The 18233-nt window shown below is 42.9% G+C and overlaps 1 protein-coding gene across 39 annotated transcripts in view; it reads left to right on the top strand.

Annotated features, from left to right (window-relative positions):
* The window catches only part of LOC311270112 (ankyrin-3-like), a gene marked incomplete at its 3' end in the record, with an annotated part of 140545 nt that overhangs the window by 64526 nt on the left and 57786 nt on the right, over positions 1–18233 (top strand). For 28 of the 39 annotated variants that reach the window (XM_084374802.1, XM_084374795.1, XM_084374764.1 and 25 more), the window contains exons 2-11: positions 5674–5775; positions 6064–6162; positions 8975–9073; positions 10200–10298; positions 11669–11854; positions 12281–12304; positions 14885–14983; positions 16219–16317; positions 16868–16966; positions 17556–17753. In XM_084374802.1, coding sequence (XP_084230928.1) covers positions 5674–5775; positions 6064–6162; positions 8975–9073; positions 10200–10298; positions 11669–11854; positions 12281–12304; positions 14885–14983; positions 16219–16317; positions 16868–16966; positions 17556–17753 — 1104 coding nt within the window. Of the gene's footprint in view, positions 1–5511; positions 5545–5673; positions 5776–6063; positions 6163–8974; positions 9074–10199; positions 10299–11668; positions 11855–12280; positions 12305–14884; positions 14984–16218; positions 16318–16867; positions 16967–17555; positions 17754–18233 lie in introns of those variants that run through there. The other 11 variants (XM_084374803.1, XM_084374798.1, XM_084374791.1 and 8 more) reach the window with 2 other exon arrangements.

Here is an 18233-nt window from a genome sequence, read left to right on the forward strand (position 1 = left end):
TTCTAAGCTCACTCGGTTCACCCAGAGCCGGGAGCTATGACATCAACATGTGTGTCTACGTTACATATTTTTTTCTGCAGGCATGTTTTTGCCTGCATGTACTTTAAGAGTAGCGTGCAGACATTTGTGTATTCATACACCCCTTCTTATACATGGAGGCAGTGCATAATGCTGCACGAGCGTCTGTTTGGTTACACACTCGGTGCAGTGTGCCAAACTGACATCATCGCAGTCTGGCTGCCCCGGGGATATCAGTCTTTATACATCTAAATATCCTCTATCCATCTAGACTATCGCAGTGTTGATGTCATGAAGAGAAGACGTGCCAAGTACAGATTCAGCAGAAATGAAAACAAATGATCTGGAGCTCCAAAACCTCATGAATCTCCACTCAGACTGCCCAGCCTCTGTTTGAGATTGTGACAGATACGGCGTCCCAATTTCACACTGCGAGCTGTTTGTATATGCTGTGTGTTATATTGTATTATGCAGGAAATCAGTATACTTTTTCAATTTATCCTAAGAGGATACATTTGGGGTCTGGCACTGTGATTTATTCTAATGTTTTGCAGCTGCGAGTAGTTGCTCCATTTCCTTCGTTCAATTCATTGTGGAAGTGTAGGGTTCATTAACGGCACACTCAAAAATCAAGTTGTTTTTTATGTCTTTCTATAGCACACTATAGGGTTGCAGCGGTATACCTGTTTACTGTGGTATGTAAATGTATCTTATCATACCTTGTAGATAGGGTATTGAATTCTATTGTCTTATATGTATAAATATATATAATATATATATATGTATTTCAAGTTTATATCAAGTTTCATGTCTTTCAGGACATTATATTTTGAAGCGGTTGATACTTTCTGAGGCGGTTATCCTGCTATACAAATCTCAGTCTGTTCCAGCCCTACTGTTTATTCAAAATATGCTTAAAATAAGCATGTAGTTTGGAAAAGTGACACATCTTTCCCCAAGCCCAGAAACAAAATACCAGAAATTCCTTATTAATGGTTCTCATGGCCTCTCCTGCCCACATCCAGGCACCGTCTCACTCCCTTTTCATCTCCTCCCTCCGCCCACCATTGCAAAACAAAATTAGAGGAAACACTTCACTCTTACACAGGTGGAACAGGCACCTCTACCAATGAGCTCACGTAAGGGCTGGATCTTCAAGGCCCGCGTACAGGTGGACCGGGCACTGTAGCATTTTTGATGCCAGAAACTTAATCAATAGCCCGATTCAAAATAAAGAGGACTTTTCTTTTCACAGTTTCTCTTGTTTGTGTGCGAGTAACGTAAGAGCAGTCGATGAAAATGTTTAGTTGGGCGCATGTCCAACCAAAATAGTCGCAAGCCTGGCACCCTGGGATACTTTAAATTTGCAAATATTGATGTTGTTAGCAATAATGGGGAGAGTGAGCTTTAATGGGTTGTTGATTTGCAAAGAGTTTCATTGAAAGTCAGGCTCTTAACAATTGAGAAACAGAGGTGTATTAATCCAATCAAACCAACATTTAAGGCCTTTCAACTGTATTTATTCTCAGCCTGCACTGTTGTGTAGTACTTCAGTTTTTCCTCTCCCTCATAAAGACCATCTATGACCAGGGGACATTTTTAATTAGAACTGAGATGGTTAATTGTCGTTTTTATAGCGACTTACCCGGAAATTAGCTGCACTTTTTAACTCTGTGAGACTGTAATTGGGAATGAAGTAATTCTCAGCTTTTCCGGTTATCACTCGTGTGTCAGATTTCTCTTTCTCTGTCTGCCTCTCTCTCTCTCTCTCTCTCTCTCCTCTCTTCTCCCTTCAATCTAACATTAGATTAATGCTTTCCTTCAGGCTTAACCTAGTCTTAATGGCCCCATTTTCTTTGAACCTCTGATCTGCGGAGGCTTAATGATATTTCTCTTACTAATCTCTCGCCCCGTCCTGTGTAATGCTTCATTCACAAAGACTTCAAGATCCCTCATGCTGGCCATGGATGGGATGTGGATGGGAAGGTTGGACATGTTGGTCACTGGTTTTCACTGCAGGCATTAAGGGATAAACTGACGAGAGCGATGAATAGTGACTTACGGATGAAGACTACTTAATCTGTTGGCACTTAAGCTCGGGCAGATGCGGAAGGAGACGCAGCGAGCGCTGCATGATATCTAAAAGATTACTGCAAAATTATTTTGAATAAACATGCAAACTATTGAAAAATGCTCTCAGACTTTCATGCTTTTAGAGATGTACTGTATCTATTTCTAGAGGGAGAGCATGCATGAGTGTAAGTGTGTAAAATTTCACTGTTGTTTTATGCACTGCCACATCTGCCTGTACAAACCAACCAGTGTTCTTCTGCTAAATATCTGTATTTGGTCATTAAAAGAAGAAGACTACAGTATTACACGTCATATAATATTTGATGGTTGTAAAGCACTTTAGACTTTTAGATCAGTCAAGCATTTGGTGAAACTCAACAAAGCCTGAGAGTCGCGGCTCACACAGCATGGCACACACAAAGAACACATGTCTGTTATGTAAGAAACAACTGTTGACATGTGTACCAGCAGGCAGACGTGCACACAAACGCACACACACTCATGCCGAACAGACGTTATGTGGAGAGACTTTGACTTGAATCATTGATGATGAAGGATGCACTGATGGCGATATTATGAGTTAATTATTGAGATCCAGCCTCGAGGTTGAAGTTGAAGTATTGCACAAAGTTTTATTTTATTTAATCTGGAGCGTATCTATGTTCTCAGGGCCCCACGTTCTCCAGTTCAATATTCTGTTCATACTGGTGTTGTACACAGCCTTGGAAAATTGACACTGAAACATTGAGTGCATGACATTTTAGGTTTTTATGGAAAGATAAACATAACAAGGCTTTACCAGGAAAGTGAGATTTTCTTGGCTCGTAGCAGAGTACAAAAGAGTGAGTGCAGTCAAATATAAACATCCTCCTTTTTGAATTATTCATTTTTATCTCTTGAGATTAGGCATTTCAAAATAATGTGAGTGTGTCAACTCGCTGGCAGAGAGAAAGGGAGAAAGTGATACTGGAGCATCGATACTACAGACAATGAGTACTGACACCATTTCAAATCTTCAGTATCTATATTTTTGTAACACTAGCTAACACACATTGACTTCTATTGTGTTTTTGTAAAAACCCTAAACAGAGGTTAAGATTACAATAATACTGAAGAACTGAATGAACATTTGCATTAGTAGGTAAATATGAAAATATAAAATGCACATAAACAAGAAAGAAATCCCGCATCTCTGTTAGAGTTCTGTTGAGTACATTGAAAATCCACATGACAGGAAAAATAACATCACATGACTGGACTTGTTTAAGTACATCTTTATTTTAAGAAAAAGTTTAAAAAAAAAAATAGAAACAGGAACAGAAAGAGGGTATTTTAAAACATTTTGCAACTATCCTGGCAAACTGTATTAGTAAAACACCAGGGGAAGAAGATGGAGAGGAATGGCAAGACAGAGAAGAAGAAAAAGTAAAAGGGGTGTAAAAGTTTCTTTCGGTTTCTCATCACAAAGACACTGTTTTCATTCCAGCTGTAAACAAAAGTCACTGTAAATCATGCTAGTGCCATACGACTCGTAGCCATAAAGAAGAAGTATTATAGCAGAAGTGCAGGGAGCTGACTTCAGTGTCAGAGTTGAGGTGTGACTCTGTGATGACAGAGAGCTGCTGGCTGGGTTTACTCTGGACAGGAGCCAAAGTGTCTCTAACAGGTCGTCGTGAAGGACACGGAGTCCTGGTGTCCATGACGAGCGAGTAGAAGACCTCAGTGTGGTGTAGTTGCCGATGTTCGTTATATCAGCTATTGTGATTTACTCGTGTGTTTGTATATCGTGACTGCTTTTGGTTAGTGTTGTCAGTTTGCTGTTTATCGCTGCGGAAATGAAAAACGTTGGTCTTTTCTTCTGGTTGACATCCTATTAAAATTTAGCACACAAGCACAGATGTTCTGATACTGAGAAGGTTTATAAGGCTGCCCAGTCCTAATGAATAATCTTTAGCTTTTTTTGATGCCTCTTTAAACTTTCCACACTTTTATAATGTCACTTCTGCATGTGCATCTCTTCATGTTCATGGTTGTCTATTTGTTGTAATTGCTCTTGACCCACTGCTGGTTCAGGCTCTGTGCCAGTGACCCAGTCTGTTGTATCCTGACTTTTCTCAAGGCCACAAGAACAGAAATATCATTAGTGGTTCAGTGCTATCAGGCAGTTCTCAGGGGGCTCTCCGGGGTTATGGAAAAAAGGAAGATGTTTCTAGATGTTGTCTGATTGGTTACAGAGAGCTGTGAGCTTGTAATCAGGAAATGACTCGGTTTCCAGTCAACACTTCTTCATCTGCCATTATTTTGTTTGTGTACACACGAGCGCACACGGACACAAATATTTTCCTCTCACAGTTTTGTATCAGTGGAACAATCTGATGCTGTATGCCTTGTTCGCACACATTTTGGCTTTGGGTCACATCCCTCCGTGTTCGTCAGAGTTATTTCTGGAAACTCGCAACGGAGGGGGGAGGTGGAGAGTACAATGTTGGATAACCGCTCGTACCGTTTGGCCCCGCTGAGTTTATCCTAAGTGTCTCTGGACGCGGGGCTAAATTTAGCAGGTCTGGGGCTTTTGATAATTCAGGGGAATTTGGTTTTTGAGCCTCTATTACGAGGCAGCATATCACAGCTCCTCTCTCGCTCCGGCTCTCAGCGGCTCCACTGCTGAGTTTTACAAAATGCTCTTTGCGAGGCTGCTGCGAAGAAAGGGGACGCAAAATGTGCAGAGTTTGCTGTGTGTCATTTTATGTCAAACCAGATGTCCCGGGAGCTAACATGAACACAGAGAAGAAACACAACCTCCCTCTCCTCCGTCTCCTGCTCTTTTTCTTTGTCCACTCTCATCCTTCTTTCGATCTCTCCCCCCTCCCTCCCTCCATCCATCCCTCCCTTCCCCCCTTTCTCTTCCTCTCACCCACACACGCACACACACATGCACATCACATTTGTTATAGGGGCAAAAACATGCTTGCCTCATCATTTTATTTTGGTGTGCAAAGCCCTATTTCTGTAGTGAAATAAAGGACAGCCAGGCAGAATCGAGAATGCTCTGCTCCTTGTAGCAGCGACATATAGACTCACAAGTGCTTTTTCTGCTGGATTCAGAGGAGATCTGTATGGAGAGGAGGAGGTCTCTCTCTGTGGCAGCTTTAAGGACCACCCGGTCATTGAACTTCCTACCTTTGGGAATCACAGACATTTGGATTTAGCAAAGCTGGAATAACAGTCCAGCGGGATCTGATGGATGACGGAGGATGACGATGATTGTCGGGATGTTATTCTGTGGCTCTGCTGGCTTTCTCATGGATTTACTTTTGGAGATCTTTGCATTTTAGTGTTGTCTTGTTTTGGACTTTACTAGAACATGGACCTACTGTGTGTGCGGATGTTGGCTTTGTTTTTTCCCCTGTTAAGATGTTTCTTGTCTGAGAAACTATGACAGAGTTCTACCTGGTATAGTAACATTTTGTGTTGTATGTGCTTTTGTTCTCCTGTATTAGTAGATGCAGGTAAACATGTGTCTGGCTCGACATAAATCCTCACCTCCTCTCTCTTTCTCTCTCTCTCTCTCTCTCTCTCCAGTCTGACAGTAATGCCAGTTACCTGCGAGCCGCCCGGGCAGGGAACCTTGAAAAGGTTCTTGACTACCTCAAGTCTGGGGTTGAGATCAACATCTGCAATCAGGTACGTTTTCTGAGATGTTTTTCTCTGCGTCTGTCCTCGAGGGTTAAAGTAAAGTATCAAGTTGTTTTTATTCTACACACATAAACATGCTTACACCACACTGCTGCCTCAGCTGAACTTCAAATTGAGGGCTCAAGGGCTCATGTCTGCCTCAACAAGCTGGATCATCCTCCAGATGGAGTGTTTTCATGATCTCAACACATCCATTAAGCAGAATTAAACATTTATCTCATTGCATATCCTTGAGCATGATGTACACCAACCCCACTAAATATGTGTCTTTCTCAGAATGGTCTGAACGCTCTCCATCTAGCCTCCAAGGAGGGGCACGTAGAGGTTGTTGCTGAGCTGCTGAAGCTCGAAGCTGCTGTGGATGCAGCCACAAAGGTAAGGCCCACCCCATCACCTGCCGCTCAGCTGATGTTATGGTGGACTATATTTGGATCCGGCACAAAGCATGGCTGACAATGTGCGATAGGAAAAGCATGCAAGTACAGTCTGACTACTGTAAGCGTGCGGCCTTCATTAGGGTTTAATATTCAATCAATATTTAATGATCCCTGTGGGGGTTGCTGCTGGTTAAAAGTTAGAGAATTAAGCAAGACAAAATGAAATAATGAGGCAGAAGGAGTTCGGTTTAATAACAGTGGAATGAATGAATTGGGAAAATGTGTAATTAAGAATGAGGTAGGTTTTATTTTATGTACTGTACTGTGATATTATACAGTATGAGACATCAGGGGGAGGATCTCCTCCTTTGAAGAGTCTTCACTCTGATGCTAACAGGAGTTGAGAGCCGTTGAAAACATTATCCAGATTTGAGCCCAGAAGGCTTTCACTCCCATTTAGTCGTCTCGTTCAGCCTCTCTGCCACAGGCCACACGCCTGGTGCTGACATAAACACAGGACACAATGAAATATTCAAGATCAAGGAGAAAAACTCCCCAATTAAAGCCTCTCTCTATTGTGACCCCGAGGATGCTGGGGGATTAGTTTGAGACCTTGGGAATCCACTGCCTGCGCCCCTAATGCCTATGAATCTTTATTTTATGCAGCCAATGGAGACAATCAGGGAGGCAGTGCAATCGAATATACTTAGATTGAGTAACAACAGTGTTTCATTTCGACTGTGTGGGTGTTTAATGCTGAAGTTAATTGTGTATCCGCCCCTAATGTTGTGCTGCTCTTGTTGCGGGAGCATTAAATAAGAGGCCTTGTCCTCGGTTCATTAGGCCCTTAGCAGGTCTGTGACAAATACACCCCTTGTGAAGCTTACAATGTTGAGACCGTGAGAGAGATGTTGATTTAACTTTGTTGTCATTTCTTGCGCTGTAGCTACTGGTTACTGGTTTTTAGGCTGTAGGGATGTTTAGGCAACCCTATCAGTTGAAAATAACATTTAATTAACTAATGATTTGTCTTGACAAAGACATCTGAGGGGAATGTAATTGCTGATTTTGTTCAGTGGCAATGTTTTTCCCTGTTTCCTGTGGATGTGTATCATATGCAAGTTGTGTCGGGGTTTTAAGGGTTGGTCTGTGGGCGTACTAAGTGTCCGGTTGTGTTATGTCTCGTGCTTCAAGTCACCTTCCACTTTTTCAGTATTTGACCAATACCTCCATCTTTGCCTTCCCTTAAAGGGGAACTCCACCGGTTTAACACATCAAAGTCTGTTTACAGTGGTTGGGGAGCACTACTGCATGTGTGACAGAAAAAGTTGTGGCTGCAGAGGGAGGTGCACGAAATCTGATGAATTGCATCGATGTTGTCACTTGAGGGAGACTGCAAGTCTGAAAATGACAATCTGTTGGAGAGCAGTTGGAAAGAAGTGAGTCCACCAGACATCTCGCTCCTCATCTCTGTTTGAAACTAGCGTCTTGAGGCTACATGAGCTGCTTAACCAGTGTTAAAACATGAATCTCTGACAGAACTGTGGCTGGTCGAGTTGCATTGTGTTTTATCACCTTTTGCCAATGAGGTTATGTTTGGTTATTTGGTTGGTTTGTCAGCAAGATTACACAAAAGCTACTGAACAGATTTCCCCAAAACTTGGATGGAGGATGGGTCTCCGCCCAGAATAGACCCCATTAACTCTCAGTGTGGATCCGGATAAAGGGACGGATTTGACTTTTTCAACATTTGCTTTAATTTCGCAGGGTAAAATGCAGGGATCTTTATCCTGTCTAGCGACTTTCTCATGTTTTATCTGATATTGGACTAGGGTTGATTGAATCAAAGGGGACTGTTGAGCCTTGGTGAAGGTCTGAGTGCCATTCTGGTTTAGAAATGTAATGTCAGTTAAGTCAGTGAGCACTTACAAATAAAGATTAAAAAAATAGATAAAAATCAATGTCCTGTCATGGTGGGTGTTCACGAGTCTAGTGGTGCAAAAGACTGCTTCTTTTTTGATATTCTCTCCCTTATTTTGTTCGAAAATGACATTAAAGTCACTCTCAACAAAAGCTCAACCATGTAAGCTTCAGCACATTAGTACTCTGTGTATTGCACAGCTTTATTACATTTACATTTCTATGAATATATTTGCAATAAAAGGCTCTGAAAAGTACCATTTACCAAAGAAAATACAGTAAAGTTTCTATGTGAACAGGTTTGTCTGCAAAGTAGGCCATAAGTTCATCCTATGATTCAGATTATAAACTGATAGTAGAGTAACCTTTAGGCTCAGTAAATCACACATGCGCACGTCTCCAGCTGCATTATATACCAAACACTCTCCTTATGAATCTGCCTCGTGGCTCAGCAGGCATGCCTATCTGATTTCCGTGCTACAGTTTACTGTACATGTGACAGATGATCACTATTGTGCAACAGCGCTGGTAGCAAATAACAGAGCCCAGTATCACGAGGCCAGCAGACAGGCTCGGGGTCGACTCTGCCTTCACAAGGACCCGTACGGCCTCATGAAAAGCCTCCTGTAGTTTTATTTATGGCCGAGGCTCAGCAGGAGATCACTTGTGTGTGGGACGTGCGGCATCGGAAGTGACACATTGTTGGCAGAGCAGGCAGGGGGATGCCAGAGCTGGAACACCAGCGGTACAAAGGGTGATACGCGTGAGGGGGGGTTCATGGATATTGACATGGATATATACAGACTGTAGTGACAAACACACAAGCAATACGGTGGGACAGGTGCGACAGAGCTTAACACACATTCCTGTGGTTGTTCCATGTAATCTAGAAAGGAAACACTGCTCTGCACATAGCCTCACTGGCTGGCCAAACGGAAGTCGTCAAAGAGCTGGTCAATAATGGAGCCAATGTCAACGCACAATCTCAGGTGGGATATACTCAACACACACACACACACATACACACATGGACATATGCACAATGTCGGAACAACAACGAGGTCCTGCTGGTCCTACAGCTAATTGAGGAAATTACACTGCTGTGATGCACACATTTGTTTGAATGGCTCGGTATCATGGAGTCACTGACATTGAGGGAATCACTCAGTGGAAAGATCCTCGCTGACAGGATCAGGCATCGTGCCAACTAGGCCTCCGCCTCTCAGGGATACTGCTGTCCTTGCACTTTACAGTTAACTCTGTCTGATCAAGGTGAGAGGGAAGATTTCTTTCTCTCTGGTCTCATCAAACCCTCAAACTGCCAATAGAGACGTAACGAATACTCAAAGGTCTGAAAGACTTTACCTGAACGTTTTGTTTCGTCAGTGAGATCTTTTTGTCTGAGTATTGATCACACTCAAGATTATCATTTACACTCATATCATTTGATGATTAAAGTGGCTTCATTTAAGCAGTGGTGGAAAGTAACTAAGTGTATTTACTCAGGTTCTGTACTTAGGTACAATTTTGCTTTACTTATTTACATTTTTGCTACTATATACTTCCATTCCACAGTATTTCAGTATTGAGTATTGTAATACTCATGAATGCACATGTCCTGTTACTGAACACTGGTAAATTAATTGTCTTGATGTAGTTTGCTGATTGTTTTAAGTCAATCGCTTGTTTCTTTTATGTGAAACTGTGTATGTTGTTTGTTTTAAGTTATTTGTTCCTTTATGTGTCTTTACCTTTGTTAAAAAGATTCTGAATCTCAATGGAAGTTGTCCTGGTAAAAGATGACCATGGTGAAACAAAGAAAGCTTTGTTTTAGTGCCGTAACACCAGGCGACAGAGCAGCTTCTCTCCTCAGGCTGTGAGACCCCTCAATTCATCAAGAGCACGCCACTAAGAAAAAGTTTTAATTTTATGCCTTATCCCACCCGGATAAGTCGCAACCTGGCAACAGGCATTAAGAATAACTATAAAAATTGTATAAGAATAGCAAATCTTCCCGCTGGAGGTCTCGTCTTTCTTATGTAGGTCATATAGAGGCATCAGTATTAATTTGAGACTGTTTTGACATGTCTGTAATTGTGTGTTTGTTGTGTGCAGAATGGCTTCACTCCTCTGTACATGGCTGCCCAGGAGAACCACCTCGAGGTGGTACGGTTCCTTCTGGAGAACAGCGCCAGTCAGAGTATGGCCACTGAGGTACTGTACATATCTCTGTGTTTGTATTATCTCATGTATGTGTGCCAGTCCTGTGTCCACCCCTCATACCTTTACAGTATGTCTCCATGTTATCACATCTGTTGTACTAACCACCTTCATCTCCTCTCCTCCTCTGCCTCCTTCCTCCTTTTATCATCCCGACTCCACTCACTCTGCATCCCCGTCTGTTTCTCCATCTCTCTGTCTTTTCTGTCTCACATTCTCCCTTCGCCTGCCCCTCTCGTCTCTCCACCCTCCTCCTCCTCTGCCTGCCCCCTTTCTCCTCGTCCCCCTCCTCCCTCACGGTCCCCGTCTCTTCATGAGGGACTAGGCAGAGCTTCATTGATTGGTAGTGTATGGTGGCGGGGGGCAGAGTGACCTTGAGTGGGTCACAGATGAGGTCCGCTCTGCTCGCTGCCTCTCCTCCACGGCTGCTGCCTCTGTTACTGCCCTGATTTACGTTGCTCAGCCTGTGGATCCCATATACACACATACTTACCAGTCGCCACACGTATAGAGACACATCAGCACGTGCACATACGGAGATAAATAGCTGATGGGGCTAATGGAGTACCCCAGCGGTTGTACAGTCCGCTGGTCTACATTTATGGGCAGGACATGCATACACATGGAATATTTTGGCACGTATGCACATGCGCGAAACAGATCCCTTACTTGTGTGAACATGATACACGAATGCACGTGCACACATTCAAACTTACAGTATGCAGAGAAGCACGGATGTGGCAGGGAGCTTTCAGCTAAATTATGCATCACAAGGGCGATGTGTGTAGGAGAGAGATTAGACGTGAGCCTTTTCCAACCCATCCTCTCATTATGTAACTTACATTAGTGTCCTATATGGTGAAGAGGCTTGGAAACGTACAGTAACCTCGACAGCTGTTTGACACACGGGCTATTAGTTTATGATTTACTCTGCTAAATGCTCAAAGCGGGTCAGACTGTCTAAAGGTTAAACTCCAAAGTTTTCTATTTCAAGTGTCCGTGATGATTTTTTGGTGACATTTTCTTGACATTTATGCATAATCAAACAGAGTTTTATCTATTTCTCAGACTTAAGTACCGCTGGTGCGCTATAAGGAGGATTTGTCTTTTAAACCAAAAGGGAAAGCCTGAACTCAGCGTCTCAGTGGATCATTAATAACACTTGAATTATACTTCTGTAGGACTCAAAGGTCTTGTATGTCTTCCACAATTCCTGCAGCAAAATAATAATTCAGCAAAATGTTACACATGAGCACCATCTCTCCATAACCTGCTCATATTCACACCCTCCTTCCCATGCCATCACCAGTAATGCATCACAGCCCCACGCAGCCTCACTGACCTCTCTCCCCCTTCGTTTGCAGGACGGCTTCACCCCTTTGGCGGTGGCCCTCCAGCAGGGCCATGACCAGGTGGTCTCCCTGCTGCTGGAGAACGATACAAAGGGCAAGGTGCGACTGCCTGCCCTGCACATCGCTGCCCGCAAGGACGACACCAAGGCCGCGGCCCTGCTCCTGCAAAACGACCACAACGCGGACGTTGAGTCCAAGGTGAGCGACGGCGCCGATGCAGCTGGTTTCTGGTGTCGGATCTTCAGTTGGTTGCTTTGCTTTGTATTTTTCACCTCTTTAATTCTTTGATTGTTCAATTGTTTCTTTGATTATTGATGCCTTTTAATTTTCCTTGTCAGTCTTTGTTTCTCGCTGGCTTTTTTCTCTCCTTCTCTCTTGGTTGAATTTACTTTAGATGCTCTTTTTGGCAGAAAGGGGAAAGGAGTAGAAGTACATTATTTATGTTTGTGCACGCTTCTATGTAGTACCTCTATCTAAAAGTCTTAGATAACACCGCTGACTTTATTATGTTGTACTGAGCTCCTTTCCCCCTCTCTCTGCTCCTCCACTTCATGTCAGTGGAGGCTTTTTTCTGTTTTTTGCTCACTAACTGCCCATTCTCTCCTCTCTTGGCTGACTCTGTAGATGATGGTGAATAGAACAACAGAGGTACACCTCTACTCTGTACATTACGTAGTCTCTCCATCGCAGCCCATAAAAACTCAGAAAAAAAAACAAAACACAACAACAAACACTTCAGTGCCCCTGACTTGATGCAGTAGTGTTTCTGCAGCCCTTTGTAACTTCCCTTTCCCCATTTTAACTCAATCTCATCTTCCTCTCCATCGCTTCATTCATGTAGTGGATATCTCTAGTCATAGAGAAAGTCAGAGTTATAGCGCATGTTTCACTAATACTGATTTAGTGAAATCCTGAGGCTTGTAGGCTCGGGTATCAAGGTTTTCCTTGATTCTAATGGTTTCATGGTGTTCAAAGCTCATAATTATTATTTTTTGATGGCAAATTCTTTATGATAGCTGACAAAATGTTGTCCCACTGTTGTCCTGACACAGTCCTTCCATGAAACTGATTAACATGATAACCTGTGTTAGCATGAAAGTGGTTATCGTTCATCAAAACGGTTTGTCCATAACCTGCATGGCAACCAAATCCCCATCGAGCTGTAAAGGCCTCCAGCCGTAATTCATTTAGTTAAGTTAATTAATGGTTTCAATACATCTGATCCTCAACCCCTGCACCTAAAGCATTCTGCATGGGACCAAAGCAACAAACTACCTCAACACTGCTTCTATGGTAACAACAAAGGCCCCTCCGTCACACCAAAGCCAGGCGGCCACCTTCTGCGTGTGCCTGTGTCAGTTGGCCTCGTCTCTGGCTTTGGCAGGCTGACCAGTTATCTGCTGTGATTCATCCAAAAATGGCTTTGTTGACCTGATGCTGCAATCCATTGCAACTGTCGGAAGTCGACGGTTCTGACTTGATGTTGCCGACTTCCAATCTAGGTGCATCTGCTCAGGAAAACACGGACGCTCGCAGCAAACTGATGTTTGTATGGCGAGTCTCTGAACTTCACAAGCTTCAGGGACTAATATCAAACACTACAGCAGCTGATTTGACAGATTAGCACAATTCAACAGGCTGAGCACATATCCTGTGTAAGCGGCGTGACAGAACGTCTCATAAAAATTGATGAAAAGTTAATTCTGCTTGTCCGCTGTGTGCGCCGCCATAATGCTGTTGCATCAGGTGTGTTTATGTTGGCAAACTCAGGCTAGATGGATCTGGGCTGAGTCTTAGACCTGGAATCCCGACTTTCATTGCACTTTTCTTTGTCGGAGGTCATTTTCCGCGCTCCGAGTACAATGGATTGCAGCATTAGGCTCCTGCATCGTGGGAAATAAATGTGCACGGTACTCTAAAGGAAGATGGAGGAAAAATATTGCAGATCTTATAAACAGCACATGAGATACACCTACTGTATGTCCACAGATTCACCATAAAAATACAGATTTTTAGATTTTTGGTTACTTTTCTAACATGATTTCAAGTGTAAAAACACAAGTGTACTGTTTTTTGGTTGGGATTTTGGGCTGCATCCAAATGTCCCGACTCCCTCGCTCCTACAGACTCACGGACTTTGCGTGCGCTCACAGGAAGTCTGCAAACCCACAATGTAGTGGACACAATCCAGTTCAAATGGGCCCTGATGTGAACTTTCTGCAGACTTCCAGAGTGAGTCCGCTTGAGACTTCACCGATTGAATTCACATGACTCTGTAGACCTTGTTTTGAACGTGTAAAACAATTACTTTATTAAACATTACTTGAATCCCGTTGGCCAGAAATAACTTTCAGCCACATCCCGACACAGAAATATGTAGAAGTATAGGCTGCATGTTTTTATTGTAGTCTTTATCAGCGGCTTTGCAGTCTCACGCCCTCGCAGACTTGACACGATGACAGTGAACACATCCCAGTCCGTAAGTCCAGAGGGGTGGACATTTGGATTCAGCCTTTAAGACACCAGATATCAGCAGAGTGGATACACATGTCTGGGACACCTGCTCTCCTCTGTGTTATTAGTTATTTGAAATTGGGATTCAGACGATTAGATTAGCTTAACGTGAGATTCATCCACTTATTGGACAAATTGTTTCCAGGGTCCCTCTGTTGCTTTGACAGCTGTTGCTCAGTAAGCCAGGGGTTTTGCCAGGAAATTACTTTCACTCAAGATGTTAACAAATGGACATTAAGCTCATTTGCCGGACAATTTCTGCACTCTCAAAGAGTCCGCGTGTTGTAAATGAAGTTATACAGATTATAAGTAATCATCTCTACTTATGAGTTCTATATTAACACTTGTGCCTAAGTAGTTAGCATTTAATTTGCCCTGTGTGATAGTGTACTGAAAGCACATAGAAGCCTTTATGGTATACTGAATCTAAACCCTTTAGTTGTCAGCATACCGTTGGCCCCATGTTTGATGCTTCGATAAAAGGACTTTCTTCGCCCCTGTGAGGAAAGTCAGGTGTTAGTGTAACAGTGTCTGGTAGAGTTTGTTCCTGTCTGATGGACTGTGACTGTTCGTTGACTGTAGCCCCCTCCCCTGTGTAGACTGATGGAAAGCTCAATGTCTGCTCTGAATTGTACATGTGGCTCATTTCACAGTTTGTAACGTGTGTGCTTGTCTGTTTCATGTGTGTGTTGTACGGCTTTCTCCGACCCTCAGAGTGGTTTCACCCCCCTACACATCGCGGCTCACTATGGCAACATTAACGTGGCCACGCTCCTGCTGAACAGAGGAGCTGCTGTCGACTTCATGGCTCGGGTGAGTTTATTCTGCCCTCTGCTGGTTGGGAGGGGTATTACCAACAATCAAGAGAGAGAAGGTTTAAATAGTGTATTGTTATACTGTTTATGTTGGAGCAATGATACTACACAGCTGTGAAGCAGCAGGGTTAGTTTAGCTTTCGTGAATTATTGACCAATCCCCAGAGGCCATTTTCCCAAAAGATATTTAACCAGCATTATTTTTGATTTTCCTACTTTGACATTCAGTGAAAAAAGGCCTGTCGTATTCATTGTACTTCATTAGTGGCTCATTGCAAACAAAAACATCTATGAATGTTAACCTATTATACAGTGTGGATATATTATAAGCCCCTCAGGGTAAGAGCATTGACTGAGGCACAAATATAAAACGTGGGATGCGTGCAAGACAATCATTATTAGTAGACTCGGCCAGGTGAAGGCACATACTGCTGCTGCTACAAGAGACAAAAGCAAATCAGAAACACCCACAAACCACTCTGCTCCAGTTCCCCATTCGCTATAAAAGTGAGTATTCAGTTGCAGTGTTTAGACATAAACAATCGAGCCTCTTTCCTTTAAATGTTTTTACAGCACATTGATGAAAAAGTTTCCTAAATTAAGCTGGGTGTATTTAATAGCTGTGTCACATGTTTTAGCCTCACTCGTATTGATTTGCATCGCGCTGTGTGTTCATTCTCCATGTTACAGACTGAAAACAACGAGCAAGTGGCATCATTATCATGTATTTTAAGCAGGCCTTTGGAAACAAATTCCCTACAGTCCTTTAAATTAAGTATACAGCAGTAGAAGTGCTACATTAGCTGATATGCATCTCAGTGTTCCTAATAGATGCATCACTTTACAAGGCTTTGATATAATAAGCAGAGTAGGATTACTATTTATTTACTGTGACATAATAGACATTAGGCCAGAGTCAGTAATGGCCTGTTATTATATCTTCAGTGTGTGTTTGTGCTGCTTTTTGACACTAATTGCAGGTTATATCCAAAGATTCATGCTAAACACTGGAGCTATTTTGCAACTGTTTGGTTGATAATGAAAGACCCTCAATAAGGAGAGTGAACTGTTTATGTTAGTGCTGGCCAACTAGGAAAAAAAGCATTAAAATCCATCTAACTAACATGTTTTATATATAATTAATGAAATCCATGTTGATGTTAATAATAAACCATTACATCCGATGTGACAGCTGAATCTTAACACCAGTTTTTCCTTCTTTTTTCTGTTTAGAATGACATCACGCCACTTCATGTGGCATCGAAAAGGGGCAACAGCAACATGGTCAAGTTGTTGCTGGACAGAGGGTCCAAAATTGATGCAAAGACCAAGGTGAGATACAACATGAAGACATTCAGAAATAAAGCACATGAGGATGAATAATGTGGTCTTTTTGGAGGCAGATAGGTCTAATTTTTCACTCTGCTTGCACTGGATTTTGTAAAAATTAAATGATTAGCTGAAGTTTATCAAGCTGTCTTTTCTGTTTTCCACAAACCTGTGAAAATGGTGCCTTTTCCCCGGGATGCAGAGGTGTCCTGATCAGTAAAATGTAAAGTTTATGGTGGGAAAAACTCCATAAAAGTCCTTAAGTCTGTTATTTTTGCTGCTGCCTCATCTGGATTTAACTATTTTCATGCAGTGTGAAGTTTATTTGTCATTGTCTCAGTTTTGTTGGAGCCGAAATCGTTTTTCTTGCTCATTCGGTCATTTACTAATCGTGGGACCAAACTCTTATTCATCAATAAAAATGGAATCTACAATCCTCACTCATTTTGCTTGAAGAAGACACCATTTCCATACATTTGCCTTAAACCAGGAGGTTTTGTGCAGTTTTGTTTTTTTTTATTTACACGTTTGCTGTTTGTCTGTGTTTTTCCAGGATGGGCTGACACCTCTTCACTGTGGGGCGAGGAGCGGGCACGAGCAGGTGGTAGAAATACTACTAGACCGAGGAGCTCCTTTCCTGTCCAAGACCAAGGTAGCTACTGGGCCGATCAATTCAGGAGACGCTGCTTAGCTCAGAATAGGAAAGATCACAAACACCTGGCACATGATGTTTTTTTTCCCACTGGCTGTTTTAAAATAAATTAGAATAGATCACATTTCACTTGAAACAGGGCACATAATGCTAACAGCATTGTAATATGTATTTACAAACTAGCTTTCCTAACCACACAGACCCATTTAAATCAGATAGCAGGCCTGTTGTTGTTGCTGTAGTGTTGTCGCATTGTCTCCATAACGTGTGTGCGACCTCTCCAGAACAGCCTGTCTCCGCTGCGTAGCCCTACAGTTTGACCGCGCAGGACGACCAGTGTAACAAAATAGACATTGTTGTAATGACCTCGTTATAACAATGCTTCTGTAACCTTCTCAGCAACTTCCTTCACAGTCTTTCTGTGCAGCGCATCGGCCACGCCCTAACTTCCTATATCTGTCTGTCCATCTGTCTACGTGTCCGTCTGCGTGTGTGTTTGTCTCTCTCTCTTTGTCTCGCCTCTCTTTCTCTCTCTCCCCCTCTCTCTGTCTCTCTTTCTGTCCCTCACTGCCCCCACCCCCAACTATAGAACGGTCTGTCGCCGCTGCACATGGCCACTCAGGGGGACCACCTGAACTGTGTCCAGCTCCTGCTCCAGCACGACGTGCCGGTGGACGACGTCACCAACGACTACCTGACGGCGCTGCACGTCGCCGCCCACTGTGGTCACTACAAGGTGGCCAAGCTCATCGTGGACAAGAAGGCCAACCCGAACGCCAAGGCTCTGGTAGGGATGAAGGGGTGGAGTCATGGTCATACTGTAAACTTGCAATGTTACAGAAAGTGAAAATAAAAGTCCGTCCCTTTTTCCTGATCCCCACCAAAAGTTAATCGTGTCTATTCTAGGCTGAGACCCATCCTCCATCTAAGTTTCATGGAAATCCATCCTGCAATTTTTGTGTAATCCAACCAACAAACACACGGACACAAACTCTTTAACTGCAGTGTCCTGGCTAATATAGCAGCAGCTCATTGAACACAAAACAGGGGTTACAGAAATGACCATAATAAACCATAAGTTGATATTAAAATAGATTGATTATAAAAAATACTCATCAAGTTTCAAACAGATCAAACAGAATCAAAAACCTGAATCGTTGAGAACCGGTTCCATAATGTCTAATCCATCTAAATCAAACACCTCTGAGCTGAACTATTTCTTGCATCCATGCCCGCAAGTTTTTCTGACTCTGACAAGGACGTCAAA

This window comes from Pagrus pagrus (assembly GCF_965226575.1).
Source record: "Pagrus pagrus genome assembly, chromosome: 15".
Classification (NCBI taxonomy): domain Eukaryota; kingdom Metazoa; phylum Chordata; class Actinopteri; order Spariformes; family Sparidae; genus Pagrus; species Pagrus pagrus.